This window comes from Pongo pygmaeus, chromosome 18 (assembly GCF_028885625.2).
Source record: "Pongo pygmaeus isolate AG05252 chromosome 18, NHGRI_mPonPyg2-v2.0_pri, whole genome shotgun sequence".
Classification (NCBI taxonomy): Eukaryota; Metazoa; Chordata; class Mammalia; order Primates; family Hominidae; genus Pongo; species Pongo pygmaeus.
The window spans coordinates 52,847,615-52,869,336 of NC_072391.2; the positions used below are offsets into that span (position 1 = coordinate 52,847,615).

Sequence of the window (21,722 nt, forward strand, 5' to 3'; positions counted from 1 at the left end):
AAGTAGGGATAGGCATAAATTATGAGTAAGGGCAGGCAAAGACAACAGGTGGGCGGAGGTATTGTTTGGCGCAAAGCCAGATCTACATGTGGAGGGGACGTGGACACTGAGCAGGCTGGGGATTCCTCTGGGGTGGTCTGATGGCTGGTTCATGCCCAAGAAGGAGGCAACAGTCTCTGTGACTGAGAGGCCAGGTGAGTTAGGGCAGGCAGGCGAGAAGAAGGAGCCATGGAGCCGAGGATGAGGAGGGATGGGGCAGGGGTTGTGGGACACAGACACAACCTGGGGGTGTGAGGAGTCCTGCTGGGGTGGGGATTGGGTGCAGGAGGCACTGGGGGAGCTGGGATCAAAAACCAGATGAGAAGTGCCAGGAGCTGTAGGAAGCCTTCCACCTGCCTGCAGGTGGGCAGAGGGTCAGCCCACTACTGGAGTCTTCAACCCTGTGTTGGTTTTGTAGTTGAATACGCAGAGGAAAACATTTTTATACTTTTTGAAGTAGAGAAAAAGGAAAAATACAGATAAGCCCAAGAAAGACAAAAGCCATCTACAGTCCTACAACACAGGGATAGTCATTGTGCTCAGTTTGACCCGGATTTTTCTAGTCTTCTTTTCTATGACTTTACAGCTATCTGTCTATCCATCTATCCATCCATCTACCTATCACTAGATCTATCATCTATTATCAATCTTTGCCTTTTTTATTTACGAAAGTACTTTCCTGAATACTATAATACAAGATGAATACTTTACTAAATATTAAATGTTGTCCCTTAATAGTATATTTTACAGTTGCACAGTATTCCACGATAAGAATGAAAAACCATTTATTTGCCCAACCTCATAATATTGGACCCTTGGGTTATGTCCAGTGTGTACCACTGTAAACAGCAGAGGCATCCTTAGAAATCTTTGTGTGCCTCCAGGATCATTTTTTAGGATAAGCCCTGAGTAACGGAGATGCTGAATCGAAAGTTGTGGCTAGGACATTCTAAGCTGCCTTTCCAATACCTTTGTTGGTTAGGCTCAGCTGCCACACACCTCCTGTTATGTCCTTGCCCTGTGCCGTGTCCCGATCCCACTTAGGTTCTCTTGGGTGGGAGGTTCTCTTGGGTGGGAGGTGCTCTTGGGTGGGAGGTGAGCCTGGCAAGCAGGCCAAGTGAGTTGAGTGGCCATCGTGTCCACTGAGCCCAGGATCTCAGGGGAATGGGCCAGGGCAGAGCTGGGGTGGATGTAGTCCAGAAGAGCGAGTGAGTAACTGACCCCACCCCTGAACATGAACTCTACTTCCCTCCCTTCTGCTGCCAGATTTTCTCTCCATTGTCCAAGAATCTCTTCCACCGGGCCATTTCTGAGAGTGGTGTGGCCCTCACTCCTGCTCTGGTGGAGGAGGGTAACATCAAGTCCCTGGCTAAGGTAAGTCTCCCACTTGATGCCCCCACCCCTTTGGCTCTATGCTTCTGAATCCTCAGGGGTCGCTCTTGCTGTGGATTCTAGCTAATGTTCTCCTAGAACCACTGAAGCCCTACCAGTAGCTGAGCAGGAAGTGTGAGGAGACACCCAGCCTCTCAGTTGCACAGCCGGGCAAACTGACACAGGGCTTGGAAGGGATTTTCCAAGGGCAGGAGGTGATCAGGTCAGAGCTGATACTCCAGCTCATGGGCCTAGACAGCCAGTACGGTGCCCTATCTGTGACCATACTCCTCCTATGTGCCAGGGCCTGGTGCCATGTTGGGCAGTGATGGTGTCTTATGTCTCTCAGGGTCTGAGTTCTGTGGACCCACTTGTGCGCTGTAGACCTGAAGCAGTTCCACACTGAGCACCTGATAACCAGGGTTGGTTCCTGGAGAATTCACTCATTGATTCATTTGTTCACACAACAAAACTAGGTGAGTAAGCGAAGGCAAAAAGAAGAGGTGTGCAGAGGTCATTTTTGGCTCAAAGCCAGATGTCTGTGTAGAGGAGACATGGACACTACATGGCCCTATGTGGCTCTGCATTCTAGCCAGATACCTAACACCCTCTCCAAGCTTCTGCTATAATGTAGGAAATAGATGAATAGCTACAAAATTACACAACTAGAAAGTGTCACCTGTGACAAGAGCAGTGAAGGCGAGGTACTTGCTGCCACAGCAGAATCTAAAGAAAGCATGGAGTCCTGGGGCTGGAAGAGGTTACCAGGGAAGGCTTGATGGAAAAGTGACCAATGAGTCAGGAGCAAGGAACGTCCAGGGAGTGGGAGCAGCACGTGCACGTGTCCTGTGGCAGGAGGACGCATCACAATCACGAGGGAGACAGAGAGACAGGGCCGACGCGGCCAGAGCAGGGAGAGCAGGGGGAGCGTGGCGAGTACTGAGAGCGGGGACTTTGGGAGGGGTCACCCTGCACAGGACCCTGGCAAGGATTGTGTCATCATCTGGAGAGTGGTTGGAAGCCAAAGGAAGAGGTGATCGATAGGAAACCAGACCTAGGCTGAAGATCGCCCACTGGAGCCAGTGGCATGGAGGAATTTGGTACCTTTGTGAGCTTGTTTGGGGAAAGCATTCAAACTTAAAGGGCTGGTACATTGGAGGAGAGAAAATGGGGATGCCAAGAATTTTTAGAATTTTTGAGAATATTTTTAGAATTCATTGGTTATAAGCAACAGTTGCCCATTGACCAGACTTAAGTCAAGAAGGAGGATTGGCTAAGTGTGGTGGCTCATGCCTGTAATTTCTGAGAGTGATGTGGCCCTCACTCCTGTTCTGCTGGAGAAGGGCGACCTCAAGCCCCTGGCTGACGTAAGTCTCCCGCTGGATGCCCCCACCCCCTTGACTCTGTGCTCCTGAATTCTCAGGGGTCATTCTTGCCACGGGTTCTAGGTGATGTTCTCCTAGAATCACTGAAGCGATTGGGAGGTAGAGGCGGAAGACTTGCTTGAGCCCAGGAGTTAGAGACCAGCCAAGGCAGCAAAGTGGGACCCTGTCTCTACAAAAAGCAAAAAATTAAGCTGGGCATGGTGGTGCAAGACTGTGGGCCCATCTACATGGGAGGCTGAAGTGGGAGGATCACCTGAGCCCAGGAGGTCTACGCTGCAGTGAGCTGTGTTTGCACCACTGCACTCCAGCCTGGGCAACGAAGCAAGACCTTGTCCCAAAGTCTTCTTTTTAAAAGGAGAACTTATTTTTCAAAGAAACAGAGATCTGGGAGGATGGGCTTTGTGAAAAAACAGGAAGCAGAAATTACAAAATGATGGGAATCCTAGACTCTGTTACTCTTGTTTTCTCTCTCTGTCTCTTTCTCTCTGTCGGTCTATCTTTCTCTCTCTCTCTCACCCTCTACTTCTCCCTGTCCCTGTGTATTTATTCAAGAAACACCCTGGGCATTGATTCTGTCTGAGATCCTGCACGGGGCTCTGGGGACATGTGCACTTGCCCTGGCTCTCCCACCATGGAGCCTGCCTGCTCTCCCTCTGTGCCCTTCTTTCTGGCTGCACTTTGCTTCCAGTCTGCATGAGCACCCTATCTGCCCCTGAGCTTAAGAACTCTCCTTTGGTCCCAGAAAGTAGTCAGGCTGTCTCTTCTGTTGTGAAAGATGAGCGTTTTTACGTTAGCAGCTCTCCGCCCTGATTCCAGTTCACTTAGGAGAGAGGCTCACTGTCCTGTCTTTGCTTCGATGTCCCTGAACTCTTAGAAAAGAGGGAAACCAGAGTGCGCTGGGCAGACTGACTCCAATCCGTAGGACAGGCAGAAGGGAGCCTCTGCCTCAGGAGGGCTCTGTTTATTTTTATATTTTTTACATTTTTTTTAAAGATGAAAAGAGGTTCTTGGTGTATTAATTGTTGTTACTCTGTGGCTTGACTTAGGACAAAGGTGCAGAGACCATCGCTCGTGGCCAAATCAGGATCTATGTCTGCATGGCCCTTGAGCTAAGGATGACTTTTTTTAATTATATGAAATTTAAATTTCACTGTCCATAAAGGAAATTTTCCTCGAACACAGTGACACTCATTTACCTAGTGTCTCTGGCTGCATTTCATGCCAACAGCAGTACTGAAGTTGCAGCAGAGACCACGTGGCCCACACAGCCTCAAATATTTACTGTTTGGTCTTTGATGGGCACATTGCTGACCTGTGCCCTAAAGAGTCATGTTTGATTACTGCTTGGGACTCTAGTACACAAATGTGCAGGTGGAAACTCCTGGCTGTGCCACAGACACCTCACTCAGCTGAGAAACCTCGTCTATGTCTTGCAAGGGACGACACCCTGTTTTTCTTTAGCACTCACCTTTAAAGCACATTCGCTGCCTTCTGAAGTGCCTCTGTGTGAATCATCTTATCTAGGCGTCCTGCAATTCTGTACGTTTATTGTGTGGGAGACATGGCACTCTCCCACGTGTATTAACTCATGAGGTAGGTGCAGTCATTATTCCCACCCATGGGTGGAGAAACCAAGGCCCAAAGAAATCAGGTGGACTGCCTGTGGCCTAATGGCTAGTAAGTGGAGCAGCCAGGATTTGAAAGTAGACAAGTAAATTCAAGATTCCATCGTCTCAACCCCAGCTCCACCTCACCTTTCTTGACACATTGAGCTTGAGATGATTATGTCCATTTCAATAAAGATAAGGTAGCAGAGATAAGAGACTGGGTAATTGGCTCATATCACAATTGAGATTAGTAACAGAAGCAATGCTCTGTGGGACCCAGAACCCACACATGCGGGTCTAGAGTTTCTTCTGCTGCCCCCTGTCACTTGTACAAGTCAGGCTTAGGATAGAACATCTTTTTCTATATTGATGGAGGGAAGGGACTTCTCTCTTGAACTCTGTTGTTGCCTGTGATCTTTGCAGCAAATTGCTAACACTGCTGGGTGTGAAACCACCACCTCAGCTGTCATGGTTCACTGCCTGTGACAGAAGATGGAAGAGGAGCTCTTGGAGACCACATTGAAAATGGTAGATTGCCTGTTCCTGTAGCCCAAACCCTGTAAACTTGGTCCCAGACTTCTTCATTTCAGCTGTCCTCTTGCCCTGGGAGAGTTACCTGGGACAATTTCTCAAGTCTCAGGAGTCTCAGTATCTGAATGGGGAATCCAATTTGTCCTTTTTTATTGAAAAATGACACGAATATTTTTAAAAAGTCCAAAAATAACATGATAAAAAATTGACCAAATCTACTGTTTGACCAAAGTTTAATATTTTGCCATTCTTGTTTTCAGATGTATTTTTGAGAAACTAAGCATTACATATTCCCAGGGGACACCATCATCCTGAATTTGGGGGATGGCGATATTAAGCTCAAAGATTTTCAGAAAGATGTCACAATTTATCTTGGTTGACTTAGAAACTGTCTGTATTAGACCTGGTGGTGGTCCGGTTTTCTAGATTTTCTGAGACTGACTCAGTTGTCATTCTAGGATAGTCATCCGTCCACTCAATCATTAATCCATCTACTATTATCTTATGCATCTATCTGTTCACTAATCCATCCAATTCACTGATATCTTTTTATCAATCTAATATCAACCTGTTCATAACTTTTTGTTTATCTATTTTCAATCAATCCACCATTCATGCATCATCCAGCCACCATATATCTTAACTCTATCACCCATTCCTCCAAAACCAACAATCCAGTTACAACCTATCTGTTAGTTTTCACCCATCTATTCATGTATCCATCCAATTCCACTGTACTCCAGCTATTGGCGAACCCATCCATCCCTCCATTTATCCACCCATCCATCCATGCTAAGTATGTAGGGGTGGGTGTTAGAGGTAGTGAAACAGACATGACGTGTACACAGTCCCTGCTCACAAGGAACTATCCAAAGACAAACACATTCATATACTTCGCAGGTTGAGTATGGTGGCAGCACAGAGGGGAAGCATTCATTATAGTCATCAGGGATGCTTCACTGAGAAGGTGGATGAGCCGAATTTGAGACCAGACAGCGGAATTGGAGAGTTCATGCCCTTAACCCTGACTCCACCTTATCTTTCTTGAGAAATTCAGCTTTGAGATAATTGTGCCCATTTTAATAGAGGTAACAGAGACAGAGAAATTTTGTAATTGGCTCATGTCACAGTTCCAGTTAGTCAGAGGCAACACTGTGGGACACGGAACCCACACCTGTGGGTCTAGAATATCTTCTGCCATTCCTGCTGTCCTCCCATATTAGGACTTCGGGAGGTTTATGATTAATGGACGGCCATGGTAGTCTCTCATCACAGGGAAGCCCAGCAGGACAAACATCCACATGGCACAGCACCCAGGGCCATTGGGTACTATTCCCTTTGATGGAGAAGGGTGTGAATTCCAAGCTCAGGAGTAGCCTGATCCCTGGACTCCCTTCTTGGACCTGAGGCTACTCCTGGGTCCCAGGGCTGGCCTCTACCACTGGACTCTGCTTGTGTTTCCATGGGTTGAGTCCAACGTGGTCTTGGAGCTTAGGCCTTGGTTCAGGCTCTAAATGACCAAAGTATTCAAGGAATTAAAGCACAACTGTTTTCTAATGCCTGGAAGGAGGCAAATATTCCAGCAATTCTGCATGTGGCATCAGAGGACCCAGCTTAAAAGGAAAAACTTGGTAACTTTGGGAAAATCCAGCCCTCAGATCCTGGGACATCCTGCTGAGATTTTCTAAGATCTTGTGGAAGCGCCTCTATGATTACCCACTGCCTCCAGTACACACACATGCAGACACACAGACAAATACACACACACAGAGAAGCACACACACAGAAACACACACAGACACAGAACAGAGAGACACACAAACACACACAGACACACACACAAACACACAGACACAAACAGAGACACACACAAACACACACACAAACACACACACACACACACACTTCTGGCTAGTGGGACTACAATCCTTAATGGAGAGACCTGCACTGGTTACTTCCTGTGAACAGGCCAGACATGTGAGCTACAGTGCAGCGATACAATCATTGCAATCTTCGTGAACACATACCAAAGAGAAGCATGGGGTAGGGTGAGTTTCAGTGAGTTGTATGAGTCAGAGCTGTATAATGGGAGATGAGAAAACACCCCCAAGGTGCCTTGAATGGAAAAAGGAATGTATTGGAATAACATCCTTGTGTTAACTGAAAAACTCAAAAATTGAGAGTTTCAGGCATGGCTGGATCCAGATGCCTATAGGATGTTATTGAGAATCTATCATTCTCTATCCTTCAGCTTTGCACAACTCTGTGTTGGCTTCACTTTTAGACAGACATATCTTCTGGGAAGGTTAAAGACAACAGCGCTCTAGAGTTATATCCTATCTACTTAGAAACCCTCTCTCCAAACAATTCCTGCAAAAGTTCTGGGGTAAAATCTATTGGATTGACATAGATGTATACCTATCCCTGAACTAATATCCACGATCAGGGAGATGGAGCACACCAGGTCACTTATAGATGCCTGAATTCGTGGAGTGATAGGGACAGAAAGACGTCCCTGAAAAAGAATGGGGGTATTCTTCCCTGGGGAACAGGAAGGGGAGAGGGATGGGGGACAGGGCAGGCTCCAAAAGCAGGTGTCCTACCCAGAGCTCTAGCAATGCTGGCTCACAGTTCCTGGCCCATCCTTGCCGTGCCGGTGCCCTCTCTTCTGTTCTACGCCTTCACCCTGTGCTCAGGCCCACCAGAGCCAGAGTCCTGCCCACTTCCTCTGGGCCCAGCCATCTCAGCACCAGGAGGGAGAACCTGACACCTCTGTTGCCTGCTCACCCAGCTCAGTGTTCTCCTGGGAAGCCTCTCACCCACATCCGCTGCCTTTGTCGTCACAGAATTTCTTAACTCTGGACTTACATGGAGACCCCAGAGAGGTAAGGACCTTTTGTTTCTCGATTGCAGGTTTTGAGTCTTAGCACCTTTAAGCTCCAATTAACTAGGAGTGAAAGAATCCCCTCTCGGGTAATTGTAGTAACTCCTGTGTGCTTGATGCTGAGGCCCGGAGAGGGGCAGTGACTCATCTGGGTAACACAGCCAGGAAGACTAGTGGCTGGCCTGGAACCCATTTTCCTTACTCCCAGTCCAGTGCTCCCAGGCATCACTTCTGTGTGCCCTGGGCTCTGCCCACTCCCCTTCTTTTTTACATTTTCTGCTCCCCAAAATGACACTATGGGAGGAGGTTGAACCAGAACCTGCCACTATCGGGAGGCAGAGATAACAGGGATGATTAGGCATGGAGAGGGGAAGCCTAAATCTCAGTCCAAGGACACTCGCCTCCTCCCAGCACACAGGAATCTCCAACAATATCCTCCTGATCTCCTCACCCCCACCCCCACCTCCCAATGGGTTGATGTTTCTGGTGACATCACGTCTGCAGCATCTTACAATCCTGTCCTCTCTGCTGCCTCCATGGAGGTCACAGCACTCTCCTAAATGGTCATGGGTGGAGTACATGAGATTCATCCAGAAAAGACTTAATAAACACTTCCTATGTGCCAGGACTTGTTTAGGAGTTGGTGATATAGGAGTAAAACAAGAAAGACTCCCTGCCCTCGTGGGACCTTCCATTACAGTGCAGGGGGAGTGCAACAGAAAAACAAATGAAGTATGTATTCTGTTTGATGGTGTGCAGCATTAGGGGTAGAGTTTCCAGGTGGCTTCAATTTAAGTAGCAGGATCAGGGAATGGCTGAATGAGAAGGTGGCATTTGAGCCAAGCTCTGGAGGAGGCAGGAAGCCAGCTGTCAGGAAACCTGGAGAAGCTTATTCCAGGCAGAGTGAATAGCCACTGCAAAGACCCTGATGGATGTGGCAGGTCGAGCTGGGGAGGACCAAGTGTGGGGACAGACTGGCTTGAGGCTAAAGGGGTAATGGGAAGTGGGAGAGGGATCATTTAAAGTAGTTGAATTTGGATTCAGAGCAAGATGGGGAGCTTTTGGAGGTTTTGAACAGAGGAGTCACATGATCTTAGATTTCACAAAGGTCTCTGCCCCTGGTGTTCAAATAGACTGTAGGAAATGGGCAGAGTGGATGCAGTTGACCAGCTGGGGGGCCACTGCATTGCCATAATCCAGGCAAGGGCAGCTGGCTGCTTAGGGCTGTAGTAGTGGGGATGGGAGGAATGGTTGGAGTCTGGATCTCTTTGAAGGAATAGCTGAGAGGATTCTCTGATGGACAGGATGCAAGGGGTAAGAAAGGGGGAGGAGTGGAGGATGTCCTGAGTTTTCTGACGGAAGCAAGGTCATACTCACACAGGACAGCCACTTGAAAACTCTGAGTGGACAACAATCACTTGTCATTGTTGCTGATGGCAGTCTTCCCACTTGGCTGCCACCCAACTGGGGCAATCCTGTCTCTCTCCTCAACTTTTATCCTTTTCTACTTCACATCCTCTCCCCAATTCCATGTCTCATGGTGCAGCCAGACTGGCCTTCCTTAACAGAGTTAGAGCACATCACCCCCACTTCTTAAAAGCCTGACCTTCCTTATGAGACAAATTCCCTTCTCTCCATGGAGTTAGTCCTTCAAAACACATCTGCGTGCACACTGTGTGCCAGACTGTGCAGAAGGTAGGCTCTGCCCCTGTCCCTCCCTCTAGAACCTGCCCCCAAGGTATTTCTCCAAGCCCAGAACTTCTGGGTGTTTCTGGAATTTACCCTGCATAGTGACATCTGTGTCCTTTTGCTCATGCCGTTCCCGCTCTTTAGAAATTCTCACTCCTTTCCTCACTTGTCAATACCATTCACTGCCCAGAGCCCACTGCAGGCGGGCAGCGCCTCCTCCACGTAGCCTCCCCTGCATCTTCCTTCCAGAGGGGCTGCTCCTATTGCTGGTCTCTCACGGCAGCCCTGCCTGAACTACACAGCCCCTCAAAGAGGCCAGACTTGCACCCCAGTCCTGTTCCGTATTGTCAGCCATATTGGATTAGGATCTGCGCCTTGTCCAGCTGGGTCTGGCCCACTTCACAGAACATTTCCCCCAGACAGCCCAAACTAGCTGCTCATTCATTGGCCTTTGTAGAGCAGATCAAAGGTCCCGGAAGCCATAGGGTCTCAAAACAGCTAGGAATTGTCCAGTCGCATCTGATATACAGGAGGGCAATACAGCCCATGGGGCATGGAGCTGGGAAGATGGCACAGAGGACTGGGGTCTATGAGAGGGATGCCCAGCAACCCTGCTAACAAGTAATACCTAACATTTATTCGACCCTTCCAGACATCAGGGGATGCGCTAAGTATTTTGCATGTATTCAGCCATTTAATCCTCACAATAACTCACCTCTTAGATGTGAAAAATGAGGCCCAAACAGGTGAAACTCTCAGCCAGTAAGTAGCAGAGCCAGGTTTCAGGTCCAGTTAATCTGGTTTCAACGTCCATGCTCTGTTTTTAACACCACTGTGACTAAATATGAAATATAACTGTACCCAGAACCAGCTGCCCTGATGGCAACACATGAGTCGGGCTCTCTCTAATCTGTGACCATATAAAAATTATTCATCAAAGGTAAAACCTAAAATTAGGACATGGATCAATATACTGTGAGTTCATCACTGATTCTTTTATTTATGATTTTCTCTCTAATAGGGGATCACGCCCTAGTCTAGGCTCCTTGAGTGATGAGGGTTCAGTACCTCCTCAAAGCCACCCATGGATCAATAACAGCTCTCATTTAAATACAGATAGATAGCACAATCTCTCCTCATTAATCATGGATTCTGCGTTTATAAATTCACCTGCTTGCTAAAATGTCCTTATAACCCCCAAATCGATACTGGTGGCACTTTCATGGTCACACACAGGCAGGTACAGAGTAGGGGAAGCTGGATTTACATGATGGGCAAGTTCCATCGGAGATCCGGCGAGGCAACCTCTGTCTTTTTGTTTCATCTCTCATGCTAAAAAGTGTCCTCTTCATGGTCTATTTAGTGCCATGTGTTCTGCATTTTTTGCTTTTTGAGGTGACGTCACTGTTCAGAGTCGCCCCCAAGAGTAGCGCTGCTGTCCAGCGTTCCTGAGCTAAGCAGGCTCTGCTGTGCCTTACCGGGAAGGCACCTGTGTGAGACGAGCTTGGGTAGTGCTGCTGGCCATGCATTTGGTGTTGAAAAATCCACAAAACTGCACATCCAGGAAAAGGAGGAGGAAATTGGCCAGTTCATACATGAGGCTGTGATGGGAAGTGCTAAAGTAACACCTACTGTGTGTGATGGAGCTGTGGAAAGATGGAAAAGCAACTACATTGGGAGATTCATGAGATGATGAAGGAATTTTTAAAAAGCAGGGTGGATAGCACTGTTGTGAGGTTGAAAACTAAGGAAATTTACACTCATGTTACCCAGGGACACAAAAATGGGAAGGCCCTTCCAGCTGGTGTTTTATTAAAAGTAATCCTACTTGTAATTAATTCTTTGTAAGACTTATGTATTATATAAAGTGTCTTTCAACAGAAACCCACACATAAAAGAAGGTTGATGAAAATGTTGTGGCCAGAGGTTTGCAAAAACCTAACCCAGTATTTCTCCTTTGAGTGATGACTCTGTATTCTTTAATTCAGCACTCATGGGAGCTTTGTCAGAAGCAACTGCTGCAACTATCGAAAATAACTGTGGACAAAGAGAGGGAAATGCATGTACTTCAAATTGAAATATATAAACGTGTAATTTTACATAGATAATACATGTATTTCAATATGAGTGAAGATTTCTTCCTCTCCTCAACACCTGACCAGTGTCAGCCTCTGCCTGAAGTTCTGCCCCTGAGTTACACTACCCTCCTTAGTTGGGACCCTGTGTGTGTGTAGCCATGGCCCAAAGTCACGCAGGTCTAGGGTGCTGGTCTCACCCTCAGATAGGCAGAGCTGGGGACATGGTTGTGACCCAGGGTGGGAATCACAGGCGCTGTGCTGCTCTCTCCCCCAGAGTTACCCCCACACTCCCATGGTGATTGATGGAGTGGTGCTGCCAAAAACACCCGAGGAGCTTCAAGCTGAAAGGAGGTTACACACTGTCCCCTACATCGTTGGATTTAAAAAGAAGGAATTTGGCTGCTTTCTTCCAACGGTGAGAAGGTGCAGGCCTCTTGGAGGGACTCACCTACCCCCATCAGCCCTCCCGTCTCTGGTCCCAGGAGTGCTTCCCTCTCCAAGCACCCCTCTGAGTCCTGGGCAGCTGTTCCCTTCAGCAGGAGTTAACATTTCCATGGAAACCTTCTCCAGGAGGGCACAGTTGTCACCGGGGTATCAGGTCTCTGGGATCCCCTCTCCCCAGACTCTCTGATTGTCTTCCTATTGAAGAATCCTGAAGTGTCTGTGCTAGGAGGGCCAGTAGAGAAAATAACTGTGCAGATGGGAAAACTGAGGGGGCCTGGGTCGGGGGGAAGGAGCTGAGGAGTCCGAGAGGCAGTTGGGGGCTTCCTGGCTTCCCACTTTGGCCTGGGTAGGTGTAGTTCCCCCATAAATCACTCATGCTCTTCATCACCTCATTGAAAAGATCCAAAAAAAGTGGCTTCTTTTGATTTACCATTGACTTCTAGGGAACAGTAGACAGCAGGGTCTACTTGAGAGACGACGGTCAGAGGAGGGTGAGGATGGAAAAGTTACCTAATCAGGTGCTGTCCTCAATACCTGGTAACAAAATAATCCATACAGCAAACTACAGAGAAACAATTTACCCATGTAACAAACCTGCACATGTACCCGCAAACCTAAAATAAAAATGTGGAAGAAGAAAAGATTGACTTCTAAAAGTGAAAAAGCGTTCTCCTTCCAGTAGAGGACACACAAAGCTGATCATGATTAAAGCAGTAGGACAGAGTTTATTGGGTAACATGATTGCACAGAGGAAAGAAGAGTCCAGTATGGATTGGACTCAAATCCCCAAAACTAACCCCTGGCGCTGTTTTAAAGTCTGAGTGTGCAAAGGGAAAGGCACTGTGGGCTGTGGAGAGGGACTTGGTCCATGTGACTAGACCGCCTGGATGTCTTCATCCTGGCTCACCTGGGGCAGAAACAAACTTCTCTTGTCTTCAGGAGAGGAAGCCATGCATTAGACTGCAGGAAAAACCCACCGAAGTCAGGATCTACTCTTTCCACAGGGACTGGGAAGATCAGGAGTGAGCTCCCTGAATGTTTGCATTGCAAAGAGAAGGCTCTAAAGTCCTCAAGGAAATGGGGTTGGGTGGTAGATTCCATCCCAAAGGGCAGAGAAAGTGTTTATCATTGCAAGCTTCTAAAGTAACTGCTCTAGTTGGGTTCAGGGGCCTGTCTGCTTCTCTCCAGGTTTTGGCTGGAGCAGAGTAAATTGTCCTGGCAGAGTTGAGCCTTCCCAGGCAGGCTTGTTAAGGATACCTGCGGTCATTCTAGGGACACAGCCTTAAGCTGCTAGAAGTGATGCTAGAGTTTGGTTGAGTCTCTGAGTGCAGAGGTTTGGGCAGATTGTTTTGTGCGAAGAGGTATGAAGTTTGCCCCTCAGAAGGATTTCAGAGGTTATACCAAAGACCAAAGCCATGAAGGCAGGCTCTATGGCTTTCAGTGTCATCTGTGACACATGGCAGTACTTGGGAGGTCTGCGTCCTCTTCCCCAGAGCCCTCTATTCCACACTGGCCTGGAAGACACCTTCTCTCTCCATGTCACTGACCACTGTAGGGATCCCAGCCTGAGACACACACACAAAACACACACACACACACACACACACACACACGGCAAAACTGCCAAAGCTTCTCCTTTTTTTTTTTTTTTTTTTTTGTAATTTTTGTAATGCTTGAGTTTCTGGATATAAGCCCACTTTATTCATTGATTTTGCCCATTTCAGTAAAAACCCATGCCCTTAAAAGCCCCCCCAAATTAGATGACTTTCAGTCTGCATTGATTTGGTTGGTTGGTCAGTTTGTTTCTTCTTATTAATTCCCAATGATTCATAAACGCTTAACTTTTTTTTAACAGTTGATGGGCTATCCACTCTCCGAAGGGAAACTGAACCAGAAGACAGCCATGTCACTCTTATGGAAGTCCTATCCCTTTGTTGTAAGAGTCTAGGAATCATGGGAATTGGCTGAGACCCAGAGAGGGACAAGGACTTGCCCAAATCATAGAGCAATTAAATGGCAAAATGAAGACTGGGGCCTCAGGGTTTCTCCCATCTTTCCACCGTTCCCACTTCACTTTCCACCCTAGCGGGGAGTTGCACAGGACTCGTGAGTTTCACCATTGAGGTAGGCCTTCATGATGGGCTGGAGAAACTACATTGCTCACCAGGGGGTGGCGGTCACTTTATTGATCTATTCTAGCACATTCCTAAGGAACTGATTCCAGAAGCCATTGAGAAGTACTTAGGAGGAACAGATGACCCTGTCAAAAAGAAAGACCTGTTCCTGGACTTAATGGGGGATGTACTGTTCGGTGTCCCATCTGTGATTGTGGCCGGAACCACAAAGGTGAGTCCTAGAGGTCAAACAGGGGAGGGATATGGACCCCACCAGCTTCTGTATCTGACCCACCTACCTCCCAGAATAGACAGATGTGGAAACAGCCGAGGGTCAGGCCTCAAAGGCTGATTCCATATGGCATGGGATAAGGTGCTGTCTTATTTTGGTTTATGCCAGTAGCAGACTGTGAGAAAAAAAATCCAGAGGCAAGTGGTTTTTTTTAAGGTAATGATCCCATATAACAGAAGTAGGGAGGTAGGGAAGTGAGAGAGGAAAGAGATGGAATGCAATCCATGATGCCTTGACAAGGGAGTATCCTCTGTGGACAACTGGAGCTGGGAAACTCTAGGAAACACCGAGAATACAGCACTCAGGGGCATCGCATCTGAGCAGCAATAGAGCTGGGGTATTTATCCACCAGCTTCCACTTGTCGTTGTTTTAAGGCTCTTGCAAGGAGTTGTTTATTCCCTGTGACTCTGACATGCCGTACACAAGGGCAGAGTAGTCTCTTGTGACCAGACAAAGGCCTCAGGCCAGGAGCTACAGATGCTGGAGGTGGAAGTTAGGCTGGCATGCCCAGGAAGAGGGGATATGGGTGAGACACTGACAGCATCTGCTGCAAGGGCTCCATGCCTGGAGTTATCATGGGACCTAAGGCTGCTGTAGGACAAATATTGAAAGATGAGTCTTGGAAGGTTTTTAAGGTCCAACCTGGCTGTAAACAAGCTTGTTGAGTGTTGGAGCTGGAAAAAGAGTGGGAGCCCTGCACAGGATCCAGAGTATTGTCCAGGACCAAGAAGGCCAAAAGGAAGAGCTGTGGTGGGTGTGGGGGAGGTGGTCTGAAGAATGGCAATGTCTGAGGCTGGCTTTTGTCTATCTCGGTGTGTGCAGGAACACGCAAGCACAGGGCCAGAGAAGGGTCTATGCAGGACCTTCCTCCACTGACCCAAGGCTGTGTGGGTGGGGCATGAGGTTAGGGATGCCTGGGTTCCCCTAGAGAAGAGTGTCCTCTCCTGGGTACCAACTAGCAGAGGCTCACAGAACTCCTCTTTTTCTTCCAGCTCTCATTCGCCTAGTCTTCAAGCCAGGAAATGTCCTCTCTCTAACCATGCTGGAAGGGTTTTTAAATTTAGAACTTCATAAGCTATAGCTAAAGCTGATCTAGCAGGTGCCCAGACACACCTTTGCACAGAAAGGGGCAGGTGCGCCGAGCGGGGTGGCTCACGCCTGTAATCCCAGCACTTTGGGAGGCCAAGGTGGGCAGATCACAAGGTCAGGAGATCGAGACCATCCTGGCTAACATAGTGAAACCCCATCTCTACTAAAAATACAAAAAATTAGCCGGGCCTGGTGGTGGGTGCCTGTAGTCCCAGCTACTCGGGAGGCTGAGGCAGGAGAATGGCGTGAACCCAGGAGGCAGAACTGGCAGTAAGCCGAGATGGTGCCACTGCACTCCAGCCTGGGCGACAGAGCAAGACTCCGTCTCAAAAAAAAAAAAAAAAAAAAAAAAAAAAAAGGAAGGGGCAGGTGCTCATAACTCTCATTTCTTCACAGGGTCCTGATAAAACCCTATAATCAGGCAGGACCACTGGAGTTGAATCAGTTCTGTCTTAAACTTGGCTTTGCCCCATGCTCTGTGTCTGATCTACATATAGTGTTCCCATCTCCATCTTCCGATGGTTTGAGCAATACTGACCCTCTGTTTTTCATCTGATTTCCCATGACTTTGAGTTCAGGATTTTGTTTGTTTGTTTGTTTGTTTGTTTGCCAGGACTACACAGATCTTATCAACTTTCACTTATTGTTGTGTCTCACTCTTTTTGATAAAAACATCATTTCTGAACATAAAGTTAATATGTTAAAGTTAATATGCAGAAAGTTTCAAAAATATGGAAACACATAAAGAAGAAACTAGATATGACTCCTAATTCCCCCACCTGGAGGCAAGTGGTATAAATTTTTTTGTGCTTTCCTCTAAAGATTTTTCATGTCCTATATACTTTAAGAATCAATTTCATATTTTACTTTTGTTCATAGAACACTATGGTGTGAAGATTTTCTGAATGTTGGTACAAACTCATCAAAGCATTCCTTATTCCATGAAATCGCTATATTAAATAGACTTTAATATTCCTATCCTATTAGTTGTTTAGCATGGCTGCTCATATTCTGATGCTACAATAACATTGAGCTCAGCCTAATGTTTATAAGTCTCTAACCACGTCTAATAATTTTCTTAGGATTCTTTTTAGAAGTGAATAACTAGGCTGGACCATAGAAATATTTTTGAACTCTTGGCAAATAATGCAAATTTGCATTCCAGTGCATAAGAATGTGGATTTCTTCATTCCCTTTCTCATTTGGGATACTAAGGTTAAAAGTTAATGCTGCCAATTTACCCCACCAAAAAGAAGCACATCACCCTGTTTTCTTTTGCATGTCTTTAATGACATGTCTTTCATTGTCTCTGTTTCTCTTCTTGTACCTATTTGTTATTGCCCAAAACTGTGCCCTACTTTCCTCTGAAGACTTGTGTTGTGACTGAAGGAATTGTATGGATATCAATGGCTTTAGCTAAAAAGGTTTGACAAAGTACGTTTCGGGCAGCATGCTGCCTATAATAAGTTCTCTCATTCACAAAAGCTCTTTCCTCTATAGTTGGCTTTGAGTTCCTTTGGAAAATGTTTGAATGGCAAAGGCAAGGTCAAACACTCCTTTCAGCAAGTTTTGCTTGACCTTGAAGCAGCCATTTAACAGGTGGATTACAGAGCCACAGAAGGATGGCATCTTCCCCAGAGCTCTTCCTGCTGAGCTGAGGGTGCAGTGCAGGAGGCTAACAAATATGAGCGAACAGATTATTCTTCATTCTCACATTGAAATGACATGTGCGGCTGGGGCATGAGGTTAGGGATGCCTGAGCTCCCGTTGTTAAATCCTTTTGTGGCTGAATATTTAAGGATGTTAAGAAATGACGGCTGGAGGTGGTGGCTCATGCCTACACTCTCAGCACTTTGGGAGGCTGAGGTGGGAGGATTGTGAGAGCCTAGGATTTCAAGATCAGCCTGGGCAACATAGTGAGACCTTTTCTCTACAAAAAAAATTGTTTTTAAAAAGTGATGGTAGTATATTACAAAATAACATATATAATATCATCCCAAGTTTATATACATAAAAGAGAAATATGCTAAAATAAAAAAGAAGGATTCTCTGTGGTAGAGTTATGAGTGATGTTTTAAATTTGATTTTTAAAATGGATTTTCAAAATGATTTTCAAATTATATGGGAGGTGGAAAATTCAAAGTGCTGAGGCACAGGGCCAGGCGGCCCACGAGGTAGCCCTGAAGGGGCAGCGATCTGTGGCTCCAATGAGCCAATCATTGGGAAACTGGCATCTTCTTGGGGCTGGGACAGGAGAGCTTTGTTGGTGGGAGAGGAGGGGAAAGCAGAAGGAAAGAGGGCAGGGGAAAGGCAAGGTCACCCTTGCTCAGCCCCTTCTTTTCTCTGCCAGGACTTTACTGCCTTAACACCCTAACACTCCCAGGCCAGGCAGGCAGCAAGACACATGGGGACAGAGCTATAAAGCAGTGAGTACCACAGATTCCTGAGACACAAGAGGCAGATTGTTCCCTCTCTGCATATGTTTGTATTTAAATAGCCTCATGTTCAGACAAGCAAGTTGGATTTGCTTCAGTCTTCTCAGGATGGGTGAGAAAAACACTGGAAATGCTCAAAACGAGGCAGAACACACCTGTCAGGGTGGAGATGGCATCCAAGTGAATGAACGCGAGTCTGTTATCAATGAATTATATCCGGTGTAACCAGATGTAGAGAGATTGTCTTGTGTGAGAATGCACCAGCAGGAAAAGGGGTTGACGAGGCAGAGTCAGGGTCCCTGCACCGGCAGCTATTTTAAATGAATTGACCCAGGGTTTCCACATTCACTCATAAAACATTTGTTCATTGAACACATATTTGGCTCAAATTCCTCTTCCACCTCAGACAGCTATGCAGCCCGGAGCACATGACTGAGCTTTCCTGTGATTCTGTTTCTCTACTGTGCTGACAGCCAGAGGTTTCCTGCAGAGCTGGAGATCTTGGTAGCCTCCAGGTGTGTGTCTGGCAACATGAATTGTGCATGAATCCTTGTCTTCTCAGATGCTGGAGCGCCAACCTACATGTATGAGTTTCAGTATCGTCCAAGCTTCTCATCAGACATGAAACCCAAGACGGTGATAGGAGACCATGGGGATGAGCTCTTCTCCGTCTTTGGGGCCCCATTTTTAAAAGGTAATGGCTCCTTCCTGTCTGTGAGCTAGGAGTTAGAGACTTGGGTTCCAGTCTTGGTGTGGTGGCCTTCAGCAATTTTGTCCTCTCCTGGTCTTAGTTTCCTGATTCTGTATAACAGGGTTGAATGTCATTGGGTTGTCCGCCAGCTTCCTCCCACTCTAACACACGTGAGGGGGGATGTGTATTCATGTGCCCTCTGCACAGACACTCAGAATCCTGCTCTGTGACATCAACAAGACAGGTGGTTGGGGGAGGGGGTCTCCTGCAGGATTCACTATGACAGGGTTGAATGTCATTGGGTTGTCCCCCAGTTTCCTTCTGCTCTAATACACCTGAGGGACGATGTGTATTCTTATGCCCTCTGCCACCCACACTCAGAATCCTGGGCTGTGTCATCAACAAGATAGGTGGTGGGATACATGCAGGGCCCTGCTCTAGGTTGAGAAGCCATCAGTCAATTCCCCTCTCCCAGGAGCACTGAGAATGTGAGTGAGGGTGAGGTTAGAATTGGTGTTAACCCTGAGTCAGGTCTAATGTGTGTCGTTTGTGTTTCTGTCTATCTGTCTCTAACAAACCTTGTAAAAGTTTAAATTTAATATAATTAATAATTGTTAATTTAGAAATCACAGGATGTATGAATTTGGAATGCGAGAGGAGACTTTATTTTCGATATGGTATATAGTCAGCAAGGTGGCCATCCCTCAAGCTGGGAAGGTGCCTCTGGCCAAGCCCAGAAACAGGCTCATCGAACGAGGAGGGGTTGGGTAGAAGCTTTATATGAACGGATTGGCTAAACATACATGTTCAACAGGTTACAGGGGAGCAATGGATATTCATGAAGACAGTCCTGACACGTGTATTAAACAAACATGCATGTAACATTGCCCATGTTCACCTGGTGGTGTAGACCTAATATTTAAATGTATTACTATTAGGGCCTTTAAATCCAAAGGTCTTCTCAGAACACAAAGCCCGGCAAGTGAGCAGCCTCTGTACACCGGGCAGGTCCAGTCCATGGTTGGTGATGTTCTTATCTGGAGAAAATTACTGAAATCAGTCTCTTATGCAATCAAAGCCGTAGTTAAGGCTGGTGGGTCAGGGTTCTATTCTTCCGAGTCTCCAAGCTGCATCCATTTTAATTGTTTTCATTTTGCTTGACTCCAGGCCAGTGCTGGTTTAGCTGTTAGAGAAAAGGAAGCACCTTGCAGCAGTGAGAACAAAGTGGATTCTTTAAGGGTAGAGATGCAGGCCTGAACCCTTGCCCGGCATGGCCTTAGATCTTTTTTAAATTTGGTGTCTTATTGCCACAAAGAGTGTGTCCTGTCAGAATGATGACCTTTATTTTATTGCTGATGCTGGTCCGGTGGTGTCTAAATCACAGAAGGAAGGGAGTATTATGAGGCCTGTCTGACCTCCTGTCTGTTTCCAGGCAGGAACTCAGTTTAGGGTCTTCTGGGCTCCCCTTAGCCCAGAGAGGGTCTGTTCAGTGAGTTGGGGGTGTTAGGATTTTATTTTTAGTTTATATTATACAATATTTTTTAAAATCCTTTCACAGTATCTTCTAAGCCTTAACTCTCAGCTGTTACAGATCACATGGGACTCACCCCATGGCTGCTCAGGGTGCACCATCGCCACTGGGCATGTCCCAATTATGTACCCTTAGGAGGCTTCAGTTCTGTTATATTTCAGAATATGAATTGTGGGTTTCTGCAAGAGAGGGAGAAAAAACCCAAGAGATAGCAACCCTGGGAGGTGGGGAAAGCACATGGAATGATGCATGCCCATTGCTGAGGCCTAGGTCAGGCATGCTCAAAGGTAAAGTACACACAAATCCACCAGGATCTTCTAAATGTGCGGACCTCAGCTCAGTGGGTGTGGAGCATGTGCCAAGACTATGTTTCTAGGAGGTTCGCACATGATGTTGATGCTGCAGGTCCACGGACCACACTTTGAGCAGCAAAGGCTTTTTTTCTTCTTCCCCACAGAGGGTGCCTCAGAAGATGAGATCAGACTTAGCAAGATGGTGATGAAATTCTGGGCCAACTTTGCTCGCAATGGGTGAGGCTCTTGGCAAAGACAGAGCATGGCTGGTGAGGGTGGGGTCGGGGCATGCCTATTGGGAAGGGGCAGCTTCTAAGGTTCTAGTGATCAAACTTCTGACCCTGTGACCATAGCACTCTGACAGTGACAACTCTCTACAAATGGAGAGGCCGCCCCTGGAGATAGTGAACTCCCCATCTCTGGAGATATACAAGCCTCTTGACAAAGATAACTTGGGCTTCCTCGCACATCTCAAGATTGTTGGGAACACACAGCAGCTTTGGGGAAATTCTATTTGATTTTGTTTCCAGAAACCCCAACGGGGAAGGGCTGCCCCACTGGCCAGAGTACAACCAGAAGGAAGGGTATCTGCAGATTGGTGGCAACACCCAGGCGGCCCAGAAGCTGAAGGACAAAGAAGTAGCTTTCTGGACCAACCTCTTTGCCAAGAAGGCAGTGGAGAAGCCGCCCCAGACAGAACACATTGAGCTGTGAATGGAAGATCCATCCAGCCTCGGGAGCCTGGAGGAGCAAAGACTGGGGTCTTTTGCGAAAAGAATTGCAGGTTCAGAAGGCATCTTACCATGGCTGGGGAATTGTCTGGTGGTGGGGGGCAGGGGACAGAGGTCATGAAGAAGCAAGTGTTTTATTTGTGACCCCAGCTTTGGCAATAAAAGATCTTTTGAAAGCCAAATCAGTGTTTGTATCTTGTACTGGAGATTAATCCATCCTCCGCAGAGACAGAACGACGATGAATGAGGCAATGTGAGAAGGAAGGTGGCTTTGCTGGGGATGGTCTGGCCTCAGAACGAGCAGAGTCCATAGGGCTGGGTCGTGGACAGTGCTCAGGGGAGCTCTGGGCCTGCTGCATGTTTCTGAGCCCCCAACAATTTCCAACAATAGGATTTAGGATTGCCAGAGTGCAGCATCCCTATCCTCCATTTGGAGCTGCCTATGGAAATGGAAGTGGCCCAGGCTGAGAATTTGCCTGGATCAGGGAAGAGAGAAAGGTGCCGAGGTGATCCCGTG

At 47.1% G+C, this 21,722-nt stretch overlaps 1 protein-coding gene across 1 annotated transcript in view; it reads left to right on the forward strand.

Moving 5' to 3' along the window:
• LOC129015159 (liver carboxylesterase 1-like) overlaps nt 1–21,387 on the forward strand; it is a 30,896-nt gene extending 9,509 nt beyond the window's left edge. Inside the window, 8 exon segments of the mRNA XM_054452756.2 lie at nt 1,306–1,413; nt 7,630–7,818; nt 11,859–11,999; nt 13,884–13,964; nt 14,228–14,387; nt 18,522–18,653; nt 20,639–20,711; nt 21,005–21,387. Coding sequence (XP_054308731.1) covers nt 1,306–1,413; nt 7,630–7,818; nt 11,859–11,999; nt 13,884–13,964; nt 14,228–14,387; nt 18,522–18,653; nt 20,639–20,711; nt 21,005–21,188 — 1,068 coding nt within the window. The 3' untranslated portion in view covers nt 21,189–21,387.
• The last annotated feature ends 335 nt before the right edge of the window (nt 21,388–21,722 follow it).